The sequence below is a fragment of the Pangasianodon hypophthalmus genome, chromosome 21 (assembly GCF_027358585.1).
Source record: "Pangasianodon hypophthalmus isolate fPanHyp1 chromosome 21, fPanHyp1.pri, whole genome shotgun sequence".
NCBI lineage: Eukaryota > Metazoa > Chordata > Actinopteri > Siluriformes > Pangasiidae > Pangasianodon > Pangasianodon hypophthalmus.
The window spans coordinates 16,544,914-16,567,927 of NC_069730.1; the positions used below are offsets into that span (position 1 = coordinate 16,544,914).

At 36.5% G+C, this 23,014-nt stretch overlaps 1 protein-coding gene across 1 annotated transcript; it reads right to left on the reverse strand.

The window, feature by feature from the left end:
• Positions 1-8,892: 8,892 nt before the first annotated feature.
• Positions 8,893-15,766, reverse strand: LOC113533484 (lipoprotein lipase). The gene is made up of 10 exons (XM_034297792.2): positions 15,590-15,766; positions 14,567-14,742; positions 14,171-14,350; positions 13,934-14,042; positions 13,297-13,530; positions 11,943-12,185; positions 11,699-11,819; positions 11,232-11,408; positions 10,194-10,301; positions 8,893-10,062 (listed from the first exon to the last, which is right to left on the reverse strand). Exons 1-10 carry the CDS (start codon positions 15,678-15,680, stop codon positions 9,927-9,929), a joined length of 1,575 nt encoding a protein of 524 aa, XP_034153683.1. The 5' UTR covers positions 15,681-15,766; the 3' UTR covers positions 8,893-9,926.
• Positions 15,767-23,014: the final 7,248 nt, after the last annotated feature.

A 23,014-nucleotide genomic window follows, 5' to 3' on the forward strand; every position in this document is an offset into this window, starting at 1 on the left:
GTACATATACAGTACTGTGCAAAAGTTTTAGGCACATGCAAAGAAATGCTGTAGAGCAAAGATGCCTTCAAAAATAATGAAATTAAATGTTTATACATTTAAAAAAATACTATAAAGAGCAGTAAACAGTAATAAATGAAACAAAGTCAATATTTGGTGTGACGATCCTTCGCTTTTAAAAAAAAAATAGTAGTCTCAGATACAATTTGTGCAATTTTGTAAGGAAATGAGCTGTAAGTTTTACTTGCAGAAGCAGCCACAGCTCTTCTGGAGGCTTTGACTGTCGCACTTTCTTCTTAATTTTGCAGCGAAACCCAGCAGCCTTCATTCTGATTTTTTGTCTGAAAAGTGTCTCTTATGTAATCTGCTGCTTTCTTTACTGACTTACAAACATTTTTCTGTAACATTTAATTTTGTGCTGGAAAACTAATGTTTGGAATCTAAAATGTTTTTGTACTGAATCAATAATGTAGAAGTCATAAAATAAAAATCTATAACAAAGTTTGTACTAAAAAAAAAGGGTGCCTATGATTTTGCACAGTACTATATATATATATATATATATATATATATATATATATATATATATATATATATATATATATAATATAGTTTGCTGATTCGATGCATAAATTCTACTCTGTTGTATATTTTTTATCTTAAAAAATAACATACAGAAATCTATTATGTAAGAAACATCCACAAAACAAGTTGCTTACCTTATAACAACTACAAACAGTCGTTCCCTCACCAGCCGCTCTTTTGTTCTCTCTCTTGAAGTTAATAAGACCAAAAAATACAGCTTGTCAAGTTACTGAGAAATCACAAAGCATGAACTCCTCCATCCTGAAGATTCTGTCACTGTGGGAAACTTACTGAGTGATACAAAGTGCTGACACTGGAGACTCCTTACAAAGATCCTTCACTTCTTAATGCTGTCTCTTCTATTTTGCATAACAGCCTGATCTTGACCAATATTCAGATATGTCGTGTTCTCTCTCACCATTAGATGTCACTTGATGTTCACTTTACTTTTGCTTTCTTGATTTTTTTTTCATATCTTCCTGACATCCCTGACTGTAGCTTTAACCACAAACCTAATAATGGTGTATAGTGTGTGCATTTACTTATTAACAATGCACACATTCCTTCATTAATTTATTCATTCCTCTAACACCATTATGCACAATTATTAAAAAAAAGTTCTTTTCTCACATTTGGAGAAATACTTAGTCCTGCTCTAACGTCATGATACATCATGTTCAGATGAACAGAACAGCAATAAAACTATATGGCTTTGTCTGTTAATAACAGCAACAAGCCTTTAAAATGCAACCTGCTTACAGCAGCATAAAAACAGACACATATCAAGTGGTTTCGCATTGGTCTCTACCACTTCTGTGCCCTCATGCCTACAGAAACATGTGATCAGCCTGACTTGTGTCCATGTCCATATGTTTTACATGCCATTGTTCAAATAGACCCATGGCTCTGATGTCAGAAGTGTATTTATGGAGCCTGGGATTTATAGACACATTTAACCTTGACACGCCATGCTGACGTGGGACACACCTGAAACACCAAGCTACATCAGCTGAGCACTAATTCTACAAAATGTTCTACAAAAATACACCCGAGTGTATAAGTGTGTATTACACCTGAGTATATATGTGACTATCACTCATTTCTTGATGCACAGATATAGACGTTCATGTACTAAAATACCAACGTGGGCCGTTGTTGGTGTAATTACACTTCACCAGAATAGTTCTGTTAGTTGCAATTTCTCAATCATCATATCAGTGCAGCAAGCAGCAGATTTATTTCTTGCATTATGAAATATGGGCCAAGCGTTAGCTACATTTTTGGAGACTATTTGGAAATTAGGAGCAATTTTTTCAAACAGTTTTTCGAGGATAGCAATTTGTTTGCATTTATTTAAATATATTTTAAGGTGGTTTATATTTAAATATTTTAAAAAAATATATTTAAATATATTTTAAAAATGGTATAATTTAAAAAAGGAAGTTCTTATAAAGTGATTATACTAAGTAATGTCTGCAAATGTTTGAAGGGAAATTTAAATTCCTGTATGTTTTTGCAAATTCTATGAAAGGGTGCCAATAATTTTGGAGTTGACTCAATCCATGCTTATTCACGTATATTAATCTTCGAAATGCAGTGTATTCAAAAGACCGTGGCCTACAACATACAAGAAGAAGAATCTTGTCTTTCTCTATTTGTCAATTTTTATAATATAATGCTATTTCAGCAGTATTGTGTATATTAAAGGGATACTCCAGTGTTTCTAATCCTAACTTCTGTCCACTACATGAGTATCATATGTGCAACTTCAACATGTTTTCCTGTACTGAGAAAAGAATAGAAAACCTGTTTCAAAACCTGTCCATATTGGAAGTCTAAGGGCAGCGTTATCTATCAATAAACAACGGAAAAGCTTTCACCCTATCGTCTGGAGAGTTCAAATCCTGACAATGCCACAGCCATCCAAGGCCAGGAGTCCAAGAGAACAAAACTGGCCGTGCGATCAGGGAGGGAGGGACGGCATGCGCTCTCTCCTCAGTCAATCACAGCGACACTAGCCAATCATGGCCATATGTGAGATCATGCATGCGGAAGGGGGCAGATAGCGCTGTCCTCCGAGTGTGTTACACAGCCCTGTGATGCAGCATGAGCAGCAGTTTGGAAAAATGCGGTTGGCCGGCTGCTGCTCATGCTGCGTCACATCGGAGGGGGATTGTAAATAAAGTTCGAAATATATATAATTCATGTTTTCAGACAAGGGACTACTTTTCTCGAAGGAAGCATTTGTGGTTTTGTGTTACTAAAGTCAGTGAGTGAATTTGAGTGCATGGAGACCTTATACGGAGACCATATATACGAATAGATTTGGTAAGACTTTCCTTCACGTCGGTTTCCTCTTAAAACATCTACAGTTTTCATTTTTAATTTCACATAACCGCCCTTAGACTTCCATTATAAATGAGTTTTGTGTAAAATAGTTTTCGTTTGTTAAAACAGGGAAATGTATCAAAATACATGTATGTAGTAATCACACATATAATACAGATGCATTAGATAGAGATTAGGATGAAACATGCTGGAGTATTCCTTTAACCAGGAGCATTTATAATATAGTGGCTAGTCAATATGCTGTCTGTCAACAGTATGACAATAATTTACACTTGAAAGTGTATTCCCTTCCATGTGTTTCATAGAATATACAGTTAAGTGCAAAAGTTTTCACACTCTTAGGATAAAATGAAAAAGAAATGTAATTTTTAGTGTGTTGGCTTTTACAGGTGCTTCATTATCACAAGTAATACAAATAGTCAAATAGTGTGTGCTAAGATATTAATAGTGGAATCCAAATGAATTTCATAAATGTTTAAATGTCAAATTTGCCTTTATCTTATTGAGGTATCTGCTCTCATTATGCCAGATCTGAAGACTGAGAAAGTCATTCTGGTCCTTTCTGTTGATTTTGGCCTACATTTTGGATTATTGTCTGGTCACAAGATACCTCCAAATTTTTTAACTCTTAATATTTTTTTGGTAGATAAAGAGGCACATTTTCTTTTGCTCTCCCTAAAAACAGTGGAAGGGGGTGCAATATTTAGCAAAAAAATTTTTTTATGTATTTTCAAGCAAGTTTGAAAGTTCAGAAGTGAGTGCCAACATCCCACTCAAACCACATCCATTCAATGAATGAATATTATATGACGTAGTGCATGGTTATGTGTCATACAATTTTCCAAACACAACATGACTCAGATGCTTGTATAAAAAGTAACGTGTGGGAGTGTGCACTCCTGGCACTATAGCTGGCGTCCAAATTCAAACTGGGTTCCCTGTTTTTCACTTCTGCTATTTACTCTTCTGAGCACTGCAGTTCCTAGTCCACTATTCTTACCTGCTGCAGTTCTGTGAATCCAAGCACAACCCCCAGAGCCCTAAATTAAGTGAGAACAGTGCCTACTAAAACACTCTGCACTGATCATGTCAGAGATGACCTTTCTTAAGAGCCAACCAGCCTCTCTCTCTCTCTCTCTCTCTCTGTCTGAACTCTCCCCTTGTTTTCAGGGCTGTGGCATGACTGCTCCTGTTCTGTCCCTGTTTCCCAACATGCACTTGGGTCAAACCATCAATCCGTCGGCCATATGACAGCCATACACACCACACCAGACACAATGAAGAATCTAACGGTCTATTAAAACCTGTTTTTTTTTTATTAATTAATTGTGTAATTATTTTCACAGAAAGCCTTGGTTCCAATAATGCACAACAGTAAGAGTCCAGTTTCCAATGAAATGCGTGAGAAAAAATGTAATAAAAAATAGTATGTGAAATTATGTAGATGTACATCCATTGAAGTCACATAAAAGTGACCAGGACCTAGGGGGGAACAAAGACATTTTGAGAAAATGACTAATAAACAGAAGAGTAGAATCCCTGGAAACAACAAATCCTTCACATGAATCATTATGTCATCTAAAAAAAAATGTCTTTATGTGAATTATGTAACAATATATTGTAAGAAATAAGCATTTTCAATGATATACAGTATAATTTATTATGGATTTATTTAAATGTATTAAATATAAAATATATAAATACATAAAATAATACAAAAATAATATAAAATAAATTATTATTTGTATAATTATTATAATTTATTATGTTAATTAAAATTAACATATCTGGGGAAAAAAAGGTTAATCACAGCCACATTTAAAAAAAAAATCTTTTTATATCAATAATGGTCTATTTCTACTATTAATGGAAAATATCCAAAACTGTAAAAACTGGAAGCACAACTAATCTTTGTGTCTGTGTATCTGGCTTTAAATAATATATTCCTGTTCATTTTTTATAACAAATAAAATAAAATCTTAATAGCAGCTGCTGGTAGTGGAGTCAGACGTTCAGCAAGGTTTAGTAAGCGGATTTGGTTAGTTTTCAGCTTGTAACTCTTACATAAAGCAACGTGACATGAAGCACTGGTGTAAGACTGGTAGATTGCTCAGTGGAGTCTGTCTTGTTGTCTAGAAAGGAATACATTAATCGTTTTTCTCCTCTTGCAGCAGCGTGGGTTGCAACATGACCAGTCTGAGGCCTTAAGGCTGCGCTGATAAGCGTCTGCCTCTCACCATGTTTCATAACGTCCTTTGGGTAAAGTCAGAGATGAGAGAGAAGAGGAGAGATGCAGTAACAGAGTCTGATAGCAGCAATGCACTACATAATGATGGATTAGTGGAACCATTGCCCAGGAGTGACAGTCCATAAGCCGTGCCAAAAGAGTCACGCAAGAAGTACTGTTCCACAGTGCACTATTAATAAGAGACACAATGAACAAAGTATCAACATAAATTAAGCATCAGCATACCACAGTGCTGTTGAAGGTGTTGATTAATTTTCTATAACAGCAGCTGGGACAGTAGTGCCAACTCACACACTAATGCAAATCACAGGTTTATATTAATGCGCTCTACCTAATAGTTAGTTAGTTAGTTAGTTAGTTAGTTAGTTACTTTTATTGTCCACATTTTTTTGCCTTTGGCTTCATCATACAGTATAAATAAGGACATCAACACAATGGCCTAAAAACAACAAAGCAAAAGTACATGAAAAACTGTATAAAAATCTAAAACTCAATGGGGTTTGTGTGTGTGTGCGAGGGGGGGTCTATAAGCAGGTAAAAATAGAAACTTGTAATTGCAGTGTTGTGAGAAGTGTAAAACATTTTGGGAAGTGCTGTTATTGGAATGCTTGTTGGCTCACATCAAACCATCCTGTTGTTGATTATTTTCCTATAATAACATGCCCCCCTAGTGTTTTATTCATTACATAAAGACTGACTTGGCTTATTTTGACATCAGCCATCATGATAAGCATTACACTCCAATGATAGAGATATGTATAATTACTCTGCCTTATAGGCAAATTTAATTTCACATTTCTGCTTATGAGATTTTTAGGAATACCTATGGCAACGCTATAACACTGTAATAATTGAGTTATATATTTTTTCTCTAACCAAGAATGAGTTTTGATGATCGACGCGTCAGTATTCTGTAATTCTGACATACCAGAGGTGCACTAAACATGAGTACTGACATACATTTGCCCAGAAAGTGTCATAAGATAGATAGATAGATAGATAGATAGATAGATCACATTATTCATCCCAAAGGGAAATTCACCTATTACAGCAGCACAGAGAGTTAGAAGTATACTAAAATTAATTTAATGTTATAAATGAAAAAATAAGAATGCTGTTGTTGTTCTTTCAGCTGCTCCTGTTAGGGGTCGCCACAGCGGATCATTGGATGCCTGTTCTGATGCAACCCACCCTAATTTGATCCGAGCTTGGGACCAGCACTGTTCTGGCTGGGGTCGGTTCCCTGGCCAGGATTTGAACCCAGGCTGCAGCAGTGAGAGCGTCGAGACCTAACCACTAGTCCTCCAGGGACCCAAATGAATCAAATAAGAATAAATATACAGTACTGTGCAAAAGTCTTAGGCACATGCAAAGAAGTGCTGAAGAGCAAAGATGCCTTCAAAAATAATGAAACTAAATGTTTCTACATTTAAAAAAATACTATAAAGAGCAGTAAACAGTACTAAATGGAACAAAGTCAATACTTGGTGTGACGATCCTTCACTTTAAAAAAAAATAATAGTAGTCTCAGGTACAGCGTGTGCAGTTTTATAAGGAAATGAGCTGTAAGTGTTACTGAGCATCTTGCAGAAGCAGCCAGAGTTCTTCTGGAGACTTTGACTGTCGACTCGCTTCTTATTTCTGCAGCGAAACCCGACAGCCTTCATTATGTTTTTTTTTTGTCTGAAAAGTGTCTCTTATGTAATATGCTGCTTTCTTTACTGACATACAAACATTTTTCTGTAACATTTAATTATGTGCTGGAAAACTTTCTTTGGAAATCTAAAATGTTTTTGTACTGAATCAATAATACAGAAGTCATAAAATAAAAATCTATAACAAAGTTTGTACTAAAAAAAAATAGGGTGCCTAAGACCTTTACACAGTGCTGTATATATAAAAAAGGAGTGTAAGAGTGTGATGTGGCAGTGCAGTGGGTGTAAACATTGCATATACTTGAATGGAATTAAAGTGGCAGTGCAGTGCAAACACTGACAATGCAAAATAGTTTCCCAGCACAGTGAAGAGCTATTGTACATTGTGATTGCTGTTGGTACAAATGAACTCCTATACTGTTCCTTTCTACAGAGCTGAATGGGTCTTATATAACACCTTTATGTCACCAAAATCTGTGACTTGACAGTGATGTGATGTCAAATTGCCTTCAGAATGATCACCTGTTGGAATTAGCCTTAATAAATGTCTATGCAGGGTTATGTCAGCTGTCAGAAAGGGCTTCTATAGGGTTCATGCAGCTCTATGAACATGACCCTTGAATAAACTGTTACCATGTTATCATGAATCACACACACACACACACACAGACAGTGAGACATGAATCATTCTTGCATTCCACAGGTATATCACATTCTCTCCTTAATCACAGCCATATGAAGTGACGCTCGTACCATCACATCACGGTAATGCCGTAAGAGGTAACTCTCCAACAGGTGCCAAATATAAAAAAACCTCACACCTCCACTATAATCACCCAGCTGCTGACAAGAGGAAAGTGCTTGAGATTGAGACAGGAGCTGCAGCTGAAGGCTGGAATAGACACTGGAACATTGACACCAAGCATGATCCTGGCTGTGTTGCTGGTGTGTGGAGACTTTTTCCAACACCTGATCCAGTTCAGAGTCACATTTACAGCAGAGTCATTTACAAAATCCTGTTTATATTTTCATAAGTTATGACACATTCATTCAAAATGTCAGTCATACAAACCATTCAAAACGGAGACATTTAATACGAGCAAACATTTTAACTTTTACAATGCAATAAATTCTACTGATTTATGATAAACTAATGAAATAACAAAACTTCATTTTAATGCACTTTCAGAGTCTAGCCTTGTGTTTTTCCTGTTCTAACATCTTTAAAATTTATCATCTTATCAGTTCCTGAGTGGTGCAACCCTATCGTCAAGAGATGGTCGTGGGTAGCTGTTGGGAGCTGGTTGAGGAGAGCTGGCTGGTGGGTTGGAGGTGGCCTGTGACCAAATTAGGGAGAAAAATGGGACAAATTCCCCAAAACAGTATCATCGCATCAAGCTCTAAGCCCAAGTTGCTAAAATCTACAATCAAAATAGCCTTTTTGCTAAAATTTCTCTAACTCTGAACTTTTTCCAACAGTGCTCCCACACACACACACACACATACACACACACACATACACACACACCACACACACACACTGTGTAATTCATCCTGTGCAGTGACAGCATAGCGAATAGAATCACATGGCGTGTGAAATTCTCAAGTGTCCACAATGCAAAACAGAGGACGCATTCAGGCATTCATTCTTTTGAACACATACACAACACACACACACACACACACACACAGAGAGAGAGAGAGAGAGACAGAGACAGAGACAGAGAGAGAGAGAACACTGGAAGTCTTTACTACAGCCAACTGTGTGCTTATGGCTGCTATGAAGGCGTGTGTGTGTGTGTGTGTGTGTGTGTGTATCCAATGGTTCCTGTCAATCAGATTACAGTGGTTATTTATTTTGCTGTAAGGTAAAGCATAAATGGTTGGAATGTACTGAAGCAGTTGGCCATTATTCAATTCTATAAAACCCACACAAGTGTAACAGTTGCCTAAAATGTCCTCCAATTCCCTTACAACGGTTTTTGGAACAGTGATGAAGAAGAACTCTGTTGTTTCAGTGTGTTCAAAACTTGGGAAATTATATATAGACCTTGGTAACATAAGGCATTATTTGATTTATTGAAATATACATTTGCAAATACAAAGTACTTAAGATTGCACTTAAAAGGCACTATATACAATTCAAATGCATTCTAAGTCAGGTCTAAATAAATATCCTAAACAATGGCATTGTTGTTAGAAAAACACTTGCAAATTGATAATTATTTGCATGGTTAGGGACAGGGTTAGTACTAACAATCTTAGTATTTGTATTATTTTTTCACTGGGCTCAATTTCCCTTTTTAACTGGTAGAGAGAGTGTTCAATGTGACGCTTGCTCTGCCATGTACCGATAATCTCTGTCCGCCAATGACTTTGGAAAACTCATGCTTCGTCGTGTAAAATCTACAGATCTAAATGTCTTTTGGACCAAGAGCCAGGTTAAATGTACTGTACACAGAGGATGTAGGAATTCCCAGTTTATACATACTTCCTAAATATATACATCAAGGGCATTTGGTTGGAGTGCAAATATATATTACAGCCATATTACACACACCATACTATACATTTAAAATTGCAAAAAAATACACCGTTTTCCTGGAATTCAACTAATCTATGTTTTAAATATGTGTGAAGAAAAGTCAGCAGTTTTGAATTCCCGATTGGAATGTTGAATTCTAGTGGACTGTTGGGCAGAGGTAGCTCTAATGTAGCACTGAATCACAGATCTAACATGTTATGCAACAGATATTTAGGCCACAAACTTATATGACATTCATTATATAAAAAGAGCAACTGACAGTTTTGAATTTAAAAGTAGCATTAATACAATAGGATGTAATATGTAACATAATACACAATATGTAACAGCAAAGTGTTATATAATTATTTACAAAATATCCTATAGCCACAATTAATTAATCTTTCAAGTAGTTTTTTAGAGTTTATGTTCTAATAATATATACAGACACACCTTCTGTTTCTAATTTCACTCAGCTCAACATACACGTTTTTTTTTAGACATTATTATATCTCCAAAGTCTTTAGTTTGATTGCAGATAGCATTAAAGTTCACAGCAACCGCTTCAGGAACTCTGCGTGACCATCTTTGTGGTTGCCGTTACTGTGTTCTCTGTTTGCGTTTCTGGATTTTTCACGTCTGCCGCTGTCTCGTTTCCATCCTGCTTGAAGAAGCTGCCATGCATTTTAAGCCTGTGTAACCTGAAAAAAAAAATTAAAACAATTAGCGGCAACAAGAACAATGTTTCAGTTGTGCTGTTCATACAAACGTAATGGTCTGGCTTGTTCCCAGATCGTACACAATGGATTAGTTTTTATCCCGTTGTCTTTACCTCTCCTCTTTCCTGCTCTGGGGATTGTCATTGGATTTTACAAAGATCACACCATCAGCGCCCTGAGTGAGGCTCCCAAATTCCACATCCTTGGGTCTGAAAATCAGTCTGGAAGGGGAAAGGTACAAATAAATAGCGTAAACACATTGTAGAGCATTATGGTACAGATTCTTTAGAGAGTAAAACTGATTTCTGATGTCACATTTACATAATAAAAGGTTTTTGCTCCCAAAGGTCCAAAACATTTTAAAGGTGCATTACATTCACTTTCTCCAGACATGAGCTTTGTATCCATAATTAAACTTTTTTTCTGAGCATGTAGTCAGTCATTAGTGCCACATTTTATTTTTATGTTTCTATGTCTTATTGATACAATTATAATTAAGTGAAATTGTGTAGTTTAAATTTGGAGGTAGCTAGGTGAAATTACAAGTAAAAAGTATTTACTAAGAGTAAAAATTATTTTAACTGAAATTAGTCAGCTCATTCTTAACATGGTGCAAATTTGTTACAATTCACACAACTTAAGTTAAAGGTTGGAATTAAAGCAGGATTCATGGTCATAACTGTTTCTTCATATGAAGTCAAATAGTATTTAAACACATCTCGGTTGTTCATTTGACATTTAAACAAATTCTTCATTAGACAGAGTCTACTTGTCATTAGCGTTAATGTGTGAAGTGAGTGAGTATAATATTGGTATGGATATGACTGGGTCTTTGTATATATGAACATGAAATGCACAGTAGCTGGATTGATTGTACTGAAAAGAATATTTGAATCCGGATTTGTAGCAAATACTTTTAATGTCTATATGAAAAATGTAAGGAGTAAAAAGTGTGGGGTTTGTAATGGGAATTCAAGTGTTCGTTTTTTTATTATACGGTATTGTCTAGATTTTTATAAAGTATAAATCCTCTAAAATAATATTTAATACTAATAAGTACAATAGAATAATTCAAGAACAAAAATGAAAAAAAAAAATGCTGAAAGAACAATTAGGAGAAAAACATACTGTCATCCATGACTGATACTCACTTGGCTTGCGTCTCGCCAGATTTAATTCTCAGTTTGCGAATCAGGAACCGGTTGGTGCTGAAGAATCTCGGCAGGTATGAATCGCTCTCCCACTGGATCTTGAGCATTAGCAGATCCCCTACATCCACATCCGAGGTCACCAGGAAAGAGATGGTGGTGTTGGTGATCATGCTCGGGCTGTAATGGAACACAGGAAATGTTCAGATCACCAAAATGAGGTTACTACTTTCCTTGACATTTGTTTTAGTACAATTCATATGTAAAGTTAACCCCTTAAACTCCCAGAACACATCCAGACTTACCTTACTCACATAATTACATATACAGTAGTATGTTCAGTATATGCAGAATTAATAGTAGTTACTGAGTAATTATCAACCGTGAGCAATTCATAATGAAATAAATTTAAAAAGTAGGTTTCATATTACACAAATTACAAATTTGTGTCCGAAAGTATAGGCACTTACACAACTATTGGGATGTTGTCTTTCTCATCATGAGTTCCATACAGAGATATTTTCACAGGCTGGTTGTCCAGGGCCAAATTATTAAGGCTAAAGAGATGTGCCTTAATCTGGTAATGGAAAACTAGAGAGATTAAAAAAAAAATGCCATGTACATTAGTAAAGCACAACTAAAAGACCAAAAAAGCCAGGAACATAATATTAGCAAATAAAATTAAATAATACTGGGTCGGATGGTTGCGCATACCTTTGTAGGGCATCATCTCACGTGTCTTAAGGTACATCCTGGTGCTCCTGGCTGTTCGGACCTTGTTGACGTTGTAGCCCAGCTTGTTGCAGCGGTTCTTGCGGCAGCTGAGGCACAGGCCCTTGTAAAAGGCTTCTTTGGAGCTGCAGCGGTACGCCAGACTCTGCTGATCCTGATTCACCAGCGAGTCGATGAACAGGTGCACCGAGCGCTCATGAGAACATTTCACCAGCTGGTCCATGTCTGTTAAGAACGCAGGTGGAACACAGACGGCACAGGAAATAAATCTTTTTAACATTCATAAATCTTTAACCGTTTAATGTTCCCAGAAGCCATCGCCTAACATGCCCTAGTGTTTCCTGCTATTACATAACTACATACATTTCCAACTAGGTTAACTGTTTTTATTAAATAATTCATAGTAGTAAAAAATGGAATTTTGGCAAAAAAAATAAGAGAGATTGGTGGATTTATGCGATGGAGAGGTTTGAAGTAAAGCAAAGTATTTTTTACCTCAGGACAAACAGCTAGTTAGCTAGCAAGGACTTCGAAACGTTATTCAGTTGCTCCGGAAATGTCTAGAAACCCATTTCATTTAGATAAAATCCACATAGCTTAAATTTATCTGACCACGAAGGACCAAAACCCTGGAAGAAACATCTCACACTAGCAAATTTATTAGTGACTAGCTAGCTGGCTAGCCTACTAATGTTTTAGCCTAAGGTAAAAACAGATTTATTGTATTCTTCACTTTACCATTTCTGAAGATTATTGATAATCAAAAATGTGACATGGATGATTTTGTAATGTAATGATTTTGTTAACAAATGATTTTGTTTTTGATTTTTGTAATATGAGTTCAGCGTGCTTTCTGACTGTGTTTCACAACTCTGGAATTTTAATAGAGGGAATAGTGTTCAAATTACTTAAAAAAATCTAAATGAATTCAAATTCATTCAAGACAATCATAAAGATTAAAGTGTACTTGTGGGAAGACCACTAGGCACCTGCCTCTAATATCTAAATAATAGCTGTTTGACCTCTTATCATATCTAATTTTATTCCATTAACTCCTCATTCTTGTAGCTGCTATTAGTTTCATTGTAGTTACTGAATAAAATGGTTTAAGATGAACAGCCATATAATAAACCTCAGCTAATAAAGTTGCTTTAATATTCAGATGATTGATGGCACTAAACACCACAGGACCCATCATCACCACTGTAATAGAGAGAAGCTGCGGTGGTAACTGATACATACATACATGATCTATATATCTGTAGCTCAGTATCACTGATGTCAGCATATCACTGATGTCTTTATCACTGATGTCAGCATAAGCACAATGACTTACTGTGCAAGCCATATGTAGCGATCATCCTCATGGTGTTCTGCAGGCTGCAGCCAGGCTGGAAGGTGCCACCATTGGGGTAGATGTCCACATGACCCACGGGTCTCTGGATGCCGATGCTGAGGTCCGGGCTGCCTCTGGTATTCGTGTGCAGGACGTCGACAAATTTCGCATCATCAGGGGAGAGCCGGTTTGGCCTGTCAGCGTGCTCAAAGGTTGGGCCAGCTGGGTCAAAACCTAAAATTGTAAAAAGAGTGAGGAAAAAAAATAAAAAAGGTGAAATTTGATTTGTCGCCAATGCATAAATAACAATATTATAAGAAATGGTTTCCAGTAGCCTACATAAAAGGTCTATATATGTGGTAGTCAATGCATAGAAAAGAAGGTAATATTTTTGTGTTGGACACTTCAAGGATAAAGAGAGAATGTGAACATTTTATGTAGATACACTATTCTAACTATACTAACCTTTTTCAATCCATAGCTAATCCCAAAACAACTGGCTAATGAGATATTAACATGTACATATGAATTAAAACCCAACAGATGCTTGCTTTGTCTATAGGGTCTATGAGCAGAGCCAGTACATCTCAAGTAAAATTAGTGTGTGGGATAAGTAGGGTGTGGGCTAAAACCTGACCTGTGATTCTGTTGATTTTGTTGTTGGTGAGGTTTCCTGCGATGCCTGCCACGTGTGCACCCAGACTATACCCCAAAACATGTAGCTTCTCAAGTGGGTAGCCTATAACCTTTACAGAAAAAAGAGAAAACAGGCAGTGTGAAACAATGAAATCTCGGAGTAAACAGTAAATTAAAACAAACAAAAAAAGCATTTAAAATCACATTCCATGGAAATTGAACCTGTCCTAATTTGTACCTCTAACCAGTCAATGAACTGGGCCACATCCCTGCCCACTAGTCTGGTGTTCTCAGCTGAGGTGGGGTAGTGATGGCTGGCACGGCTCAGCCAGTCCACCACGATGACGTTGGCATTGGGCTCGCGTTCGAACAAAGCAGACACCAGCTTAGCGATCCAACTTTCAAACAGTCCTGCAACCTGTAAAAACCACAGTTATACCAATAATACCAAAATGTCCAGGTTTAGCTATTATACATCAAAGTAATACGAATAGCAATAGGATATTCTATATGTATGTATGTATTCTGATTGTTTTGCAAATATGCATGAATTAGGGAATTTCAATGCATAATGTTTCCCAAATCTAGGAATTATAGATTGCATCCAGAACACAGGTGTGCATGTTGAACTCACCGACCAGCCGTGGATCACCAGAAAGGTCTGCGCATCAAGCTTGAATCTGCAGTCTGATATAGTCTCTCTTATTCCCGGGACGAGGTAGCACAGATCCTCATCCGGGAACTCTGCGTTTCTCAGTGAGAACTTGGACTGGATGTTTCCGAAGTCTGTTCTCCAGTGAGCAGTGTTACCTGACAATGAAGTTAGAGTTTAATAAGCCCCTTATAGTCCTGAATGGATTCTGGTTCTGGTTCATTGTGCTTAAACGTGTTAGACTCAGAAAAACATCAGTGTGACTGCAACCTTGGAGCTGAAGATCGAATGGGCCTAACAATAGCTGATCTAATAATAGTGAACCTTTATGGTAAGTGGAAAAATGAAGTATTAGGAGGTCACGTGTCAAAGGCAGAGGAGAGTGACTGACCAAAGAATATTCCAGGAATTTGGTGAAATCATAGAAGAAACTTGTCTAGATTTCCAGAATATTCGAACCTGTATATGAATACTTATATTATACACATAGTTACATACATCAGCAGAACTGATAACTAGACAGACAGACAGATAGATAGATAGATAGATAGATAGATAGATAGATGACTTTATTCATCCCTGAGGGAAATTCATCTACAGCAGCACAGCCAGTTACAAGTACACTAATAAGAGTGTGTGTGTATATATATATATATATATATATATATATATATATATATATATATATATATATATATATAGTATATAAATACTATTCAGGACTCTAAATATGCATAAGTGTAATAGTTTTGTATATATTATAATAGTTGTTGTAATAGTTTTTTATACATTATAATAGTCTCTAAATATACATAAGTGTAATGCAAGTCTCTTAATATGCATAAGTTTAATAGTTTTTTTCCTTATACATATATATATATATATAGAGAGAGAGAGAGAGAGAGAGAGACTTTATATTCAAAGATAGATACCATGTTAGATACATTATAATATTTTTTATGATTTCTGAACATTTTAACTTGAGTGCAAAACTGTTTTACTTACTTGCAGAAGGTGTCTCAGTTGAATTTGACAGAGCCTTGCATGAAATAACAGAAATTCCGATGATCAACAACCAGATGTTTTCTTTTCCCATAGTACAATGCGCGAACACTTTGTATAAATCTCTAATCAATGTGAAAATACAGAAACCGCTCAGCCCAACAGTTAACCTGCCAGGACCGCTCCATGGCTTTATACCAGCCACAGCCTCTCTTCGCGCATTCTGATTGGCTAGATGTGAATCAGGGGCGGGGCTACAGCATCCAAAACAAGACGCGTGACCTAGCTGTCACTCAGCGACAAAAAAAAAAAAAAAAAAAAACTCCTCCTTGAATTCCATTCCATTCAATATAATTGTTCTGGTCGAAAAAAAATATATTTTAGCGATTTTTTTTAAACGAAAGAATAAAAATAAGAGGAATAAGATAATTATTTTATGTTTTACTTTGTATTATGTAAACAATTTTTTAAATTAAATAAATAAATCAATTGTTTTATTTTATTTATTCTCAGATGCAATAAATGTATGCTTTAGATTATTCTAGCAAAATGCAAAATGCAATAAATAAATAAATAAATAAATAAACCTTTACTGTGACTCTCTGACCTTGCTTTAACTCATTGTACTCTTGCACTTCCAGATCCTTCTTTTAAATTAAAAGTTTTCCTGACTCTTTGATCGTGTGCCAGGGATTGTCCTTGGCACAGTGTGTGTTCCTGTGAGTGTGTCTGTACACTCTCTGTGACCAAACAGTGTTTCGGCATTGTGCCATGGAAACCATGTGCTAGGAAACTGTCAATTGTAATGTAATAATATATTGTAAAGGAATATATTGTATTACAATATTGTATATTGCATTTGCATTACCTGATAACAAATAACCTGAAATAAACGAATAAGTGACTGCTGACGAGTCGAGACTTTCCTCATTCACACACTGCTGTTTGCTTTGTATTGAACACACACAAAATTATACGTCAGTGCAGATGGAAAAAAGGAAGAAAACAGGAACATGCAAGGACAAAGTAAATCAGGATACTGACCCTTATTATCATTATCATTCTTGGGCAATGTGAGTCAAATGAATCGGTCTATTTGAGGTAGTGCAGATACAGCATTTATGAAATGTCAAAGCATATTTTAATTCATGTGGGCATTGTGTGTAATCTAATTTATATTGTGTGATATTGCTTATTCATGATATGTTTCTATTTTTATTTAATATGCGCTTGAATGGACTCACACTGAAACAGGAAAACTGATTCGCAGGCTTATATGGGTCTATCCTCCTGTAATTTAATGCATAATACATTCATAATGTACATAAATCTGTCCATTACTGCTCCACAGATGAGACAATGTGTTACCTACATGCCCTGTTTTTCAAAGAATATAAGATACACATTGCTTTGAGGTGCGTAACACAATGCGTAACAATGACATATTCTCCTGCATGTGACCTAAAAATTTATTCTTGCATCTATAAATCTATAAATATGACACTGAACTGAATGTCATTTCTCAAATGAACCAAAAACAACATCTACGCAAAAACATGCATGTTCTCCAAAGGCTCCTGGGTATTTTCCTGTGGTACCTGGAACAACTGTGTAATATAGCACATTGAAGAACATACTGAGCTTTAAAACTGCCCTGGAGGCAGACCTGTCCGTTCAAGCACTCTCAGCCAATGGGGTCAAAGAAGAGGCCCCCACCCACCACCCACCCCCTCCGTTCTCCACATCAATACACGCAGGAGAAGAGAGTGTGTGAGAAAGACCCCCTGCTGTTGTCAAAACTGCGTTAACACTGAGACAAATGTTGAGAGATTCCTCGACTGGTTAGACTTGAACTCTGTGACCTGCTCGGCTCAGGATGGCATTTCTCCATCTATCTGGGAAATTGGTGTGTCAGGGCTTGTAGGCTGAAATTTAGAAGATATTATCTCTTTAAAAGAGATATTACTCAAGTAAGAGTAAATAATTCGGCACGTGAAAAAATGTTTGTGTAATTACTTTACAAATAACTTTTTATATTTCTCCAGTTGACACAACTGAAGTGAACACCACCTTCAACAAAATACAAAGAAAGGTAACATTAGCTAGCTAGCTGTTGAGTCTAAGTAGCTTTCTAAGTTTCTTACCTAGATAGCTAGCACATGTTCATTCACACGTCTTTAGCTACATAGTTAGCTATCTAGCAAAGAGGCCCTTTCGCATTATCTTACTGTAAAACCTTCAAACATCTGGCTAGCTACTTTAGCACACTCAGCTAGATAATGGCTTACCTGTACATGATTCCGCCGGTTGGATGTTACACTGTGAAATGGTGATAACGCCATGAATTTTGGCTCATATAATTTGCAGATCATCACGCTGTTTCCTTTTTGAAGGATTTAAAACAGAAGATAGCTGATCAATTGGGTCGAGGATGCTCATCTGTCTGCACTGTCTCAGACATTGCTGCTGCTGGCTATGAATGTAGACTTTCAGCAGAAAGCTGCTTTATTTTGTTTGGGTCTCGAAATTGAATTGCTTTAATTGGCTTATAGTCACATTGTGGCTTAGCGGTAAGCACTGTTGCCTCACATCTCTGGGTTTGGGGGGTTCAAATCCCACCTCCACCCTGTGTGTGGTGTTTGCATGTTCTCCCCGTGCTTTGGCGGTTTCCTCCCCAGGCCAAAGACATGCTTTGTAAGTTGATTGGCATTTCTAGATCGTGTGTGCAGTTGTGCCCTGTGATGGGTTGACACCCCACATCCAGGGTGTCCCTCACCTTTTGCCCTGAGTTCCCTGGGATAGACTCCAGGCTACCCCCGACCCTGTGTAGGATAAGCAGAACAGAGAATGAATGAATGGATTACATTCTCCCAGAGTTAAATTTATAATCAGGGTATTATTTTATTCCGTAATGCTATTAAAAATGTAGTGAAGTTGTTTTTTTAACTCAAGTAAAAGTACTTTGATTTGCTTGTACTCAAAAAACACCTGGAAAGTTCACCATCTTTTACAATCTGTAAGTACGGATTTAAGCTTGCATAATAACAAGTGCTAACAAATGAATTACCAATATCCGGTGCTAAATCAACTCCTCTGCCCCGGGATAACTTCAAGTCCTCACCGTTTCCCTACTTTTAGTACATTTTTCTTCTAAGATGAAATCAAGGAGTTGCATGTCAGTCACTGTACGGAGCGATCGGTTTCATTACTGATAAGACAGTCATGAAGGATTCTGTATCCAAGTGGATATCACAAAGACAGACACAGGTTTATGTGCAAATGTCTTCTTGTGTGTGACAAAGCTGAAATTTCATACAATTAATCAAAATGACAGTACTGTGATGCAATTACATTAGTCAACTTTAGCCTGTGATTTATATTTCATTCATCAAGCTTCAGTAAGAGCTTTATCCTGGTCAGGGTCACAGTGGATCCAGAGTCTATCCCAGGATCACTGGGTGTGAGGTGGGACCCCTGAGGATACGCAAACTCCACACAGACAGTAACCTGAGCCCAGGATGGAGGATTGAGGCAAATCTCTGGCAAATTGCTGGGGTATATGAGAAATACAACACTGCAGGACGTGTTATATAGGAAAACAAACTTGTTCTGCATCACACTATCTTATTGTTGAAGATTCTCCTATGACAGCACATCTCACTGTATGTTGTTACTATTATCCTGAAATATTAAAGCTTTTTTGAAATTTTCACCTTCTATAGACACACACAGCCATGCATACACATATACACACAGCACTTACTCTCTGTGACCAAGTTCCTACTTCTCTCCCATACCCTAAAATACACTTTCTTTCTCTTTAACTCACATGCATGTACCTGCCACTGACACTTGATGTGAACACACACACACACACACACACACACACACACACACACATCTCAGTAATGATGCGCAGCTCTTAACATTCTCCTCATTTGAGGTTCACAAACGCATACGTGTAAACCCTGGACTGTTTGTGATTAAACAGTGTAATTTAATAAACTAGTCTATGTTTATATGAAACTATACATTGGCACGTTGCCATGCCTCCTGTCATTGTCTATGTTGTTGCACAAACACCCCAATCCCGTCTGATTCTGATCAGACCTGTGGAGATGGTAATCCTCCAGCATGAGAACCTGGCTCTTCTATTCCTTTTCTCAGCTTTCTTTGATTACACAGTTAAACAAAATCAACAGACCTGAGCACACCCATCCTGGAGCATCCAAAGCCCTTGCAGTGATCCCAGGAGCAGACTGTTGAATCTCTCCTGAGAGATCTGGCACATGATTTGGAACCTGTGCTCACTCGAGTTATTATAAAAGTAACCAAACTTCTTTAACGTGACCTAAAATGTCTGAACGGTGTGGCGCAGGAATATGAGTGCCATCTACAGAATACTGGGCTCTTGCACACATCAATGCTGGCTTCCTGTAACATCTGATCCAGGCACCAACGTGAATTCCATTTTCCAGAATCCTCAGCCTAACAAGGAACCGTAAACCAGGTCACATGACCTGTCACATGATGCACTACCTTGTTCCAGTTCTCCAGTTCATAAACACAACCACCTGTTCCCATTTAGCACACTGCCCATAAATAACCTAGACTTTCAGCGCATCTTTGTGAAGTCTCGCTCCTAGCATACCACTAGGAACATTACTGAGCATTTTATTCACATACACAATTTTCACAGTGGTGATTGCTACAAGGCTATCTAATGCATTATAATTTCTATAGTACCAGATAATTCATGAGAACTTGTATGGTGGACGCTCCACATAATCTAAGACAGATAATTAAAGGATTAAAGATTGTGTTGTTATTTAGCAAAGAAAAATGTATAATCATCGATATGGTGAATTTTTTAAGGAGAACTTTGTTTGGAAGGAGTCTCCAGTGTTAGAACTTTGTAACAGTTCGTTTTTCCACCGTGAGAAAGTCTTCAAGACAGAGCACTTTGTGCTTTCTGTTTCTGGGAACGAGGGATGGTAATGTTACAAAAAGGATTTTTTTTTTTGTTTTCTTTTTTTTAATGTCTCCCAATCAGCAGAAGAATCCACTGGATCCTTTCTACCACGGATGCTGCATGGGGCTGAAGAAGGAAGGAAGAATCTCTTCGCCGTGCACATCATGACATTCTCCACAACCCACTCACTGAATATTATTAGTAAGAATTTTTTTTAAGGATTGTGAAATGCACGCTGAGTAAAAATGGTGTTTCAGCACAGTAAAAATAACAATTTTTTTTTAAATGCTATATATTTAATTATGACTGGTCATACAGTAGCACTGAGATCACGGGTCAGGTAAAATTAACCACTTAACAAAATTAACAAAGCTATAATTAGAAAACACAGTAGTTTTCACATGTGATTTACTTAATTTAAAAAATAATAATAATAATAAGATGTCTTTTAAGATCACATACAATTTAGCAAAAATAGTGGGAAGAATGTTCGACTGTCTCCAAAATATGATCATAATAGAAGGGATTTATTTAATGTCATTGCACCAGACTGCTGAAAATTTGTCCAGAAGATGATGTGAAATAGTGAAATAGTACTGACTGTCAAGAGACAGAAAACAGACATGACACTTTCACATGGCTTTTGAAATATATTTGGTCGTGTTAAGATCAACAGGCCTCAATGTATGTTTGAAAACTAAAAACTGAATTATTATAAGTGAAAGTAGAATTCATGGTCTGACACTTGTAAATGTGAAACAATTCACACAAATCAAGTTATAACAGTTATGAAGGATACAGTTAGGATCAGGTTTGAGTTATTTAGTGTAGGTTTAGTACATTTTTATGACTTTTTATGACATTTTATGTATGAAAATCTGAATACCCTTGTTCTATTAACACTGCTACTTACTTTAAGGGGAAATAAATGAATTATTAGTTTGGTTTAAATGCAATGACATTTAGTATCTTCAATATTCCATATAAAAAATGTTTAATTTCATATGGAGATAATTTACTGTTTCTGGTTTTCTAAATAAAGTACTGTATGAAGAACAAGTCAGAATAACAGTCAATTATCCTTGAACAAAGATTGTTGTTGTAGTATCTGCACAAATTTGTATAGATTTCTTTAAAAGATCTAGATAAAGTCAATAACACAAGTTTAAATTAAGTGAATGGTGGCAAAAAAATGGTGGTAAAAAAAAATAACTTCTGAGTCATGATTTGTAACTATAAATACAGAAATACAGATTTTAAATGAAAATGTAAGGAGTATAAGATTTGGTCTTTTTATACTCAAGGAAATACAATTCTCCTTAAGTACTTTAAGTTCCAGTTTCACAATCTATACAGTCTGTGCTTTGTGACTGATTTATTGTGTGATTATATTCAGAGGAAGTTTTGCCTAAGATAAACTGGTTAATATAATATGCATTGGATTAACATCACATACATGTTGTTAAACATTTTACCTGACATAGATGTTAAATGGAAACTAATAATGGGTATTTCAAACTAAATCATTGCATAATCGTTGCATCCTATAATTATTAATCCTAATAATTATAAAATTCTATAGTCTTTCACAGAGGATGATTATAAAATATGCTCCTCTGAACCACTAGTGAGATGATGCATTGTTTGTCCAATGGCGCCCTCTGGTGGCCATTACAGTGTTACTACAGTAAACTCACTGTGAGAATGAAGCCTCCTATTTTATTTTTGCTGAGTATCATTAACAGCTTAAATACTCAGGCAAACTCAGGTCTCTTGTGATCTTTGCTGTCTATCCTTTCTCTTCCCCTTTAAATGAATAGTTTGGGGTAGAAACAAATATAGATTATTTCCCACCTCCTTCAAATGCAGTCACGTAGCCAAGGCCATGTTCACTGTCTGAGCTGCTCTGCTAGTTCTGCTAACAAGCAAAAAAGTCATGGAAGTTTCCTAGCTAACAATGACGTCTTCCCAGAATGATCTGGGGATGTTAGCTTTTGGTTCTGAGAACATTTGGTTTTCCAGGAAAGTTTTTTCTTTCTTCTTCTTATTTTTATTTTTTTTTTTTCTACAGAAATATAGCTTAACATTCTTGTTTTGATTCAGAGAACGTTCCCATAACGTTCCCACAACTTTTAAATAACATTGTGGTAACCTGTGATGGATCAGATAATGTTTCCCTAAAGTTCTAGTAACCTTTAAATAATATGACGCTCTCGGGAACCTTACAGTAACCCAGGGTGGATAGGGGGAACGTTCTTCTCATGTCAGGAAACAGCACTGACTTTAGTAACCAAAATACAATGTTTCCCTAACGTTTTTTTCAGCAACCATTTCACAACGTTCTGGGAATGTTCTATTCTGGTTAACAAAGTCAGCACTGTTCCTGAAACCTCCTGGGAACTTCAAAACACACCGTTCTATTACGGTTATCAGACAATTGACAAGGGATGTTTGCC

Coding starts and splice junctions, on each gene's coding strand:
- LOC113533484 (XM_034297792.2), bottom strand. CDS start 15,680: ATGGGAAAAGAAAACATCTGGTTGTTGATCATCGGAATTTCTGTTATT. Junction 14,743..15,589: donor AACTGAGACACCTTCTGCAA/GTAAGTAAAACA, acceptor CTTCATTGTCAG/GTAACACTGCTCACTGGAGA. Junction 11,820..11,942: donor TGAGATGATGCCCTACAAAG/GTATGCGCAACC, acceptor TAATCTCTCTAG/TTTTCCATTACCAGATTAAG.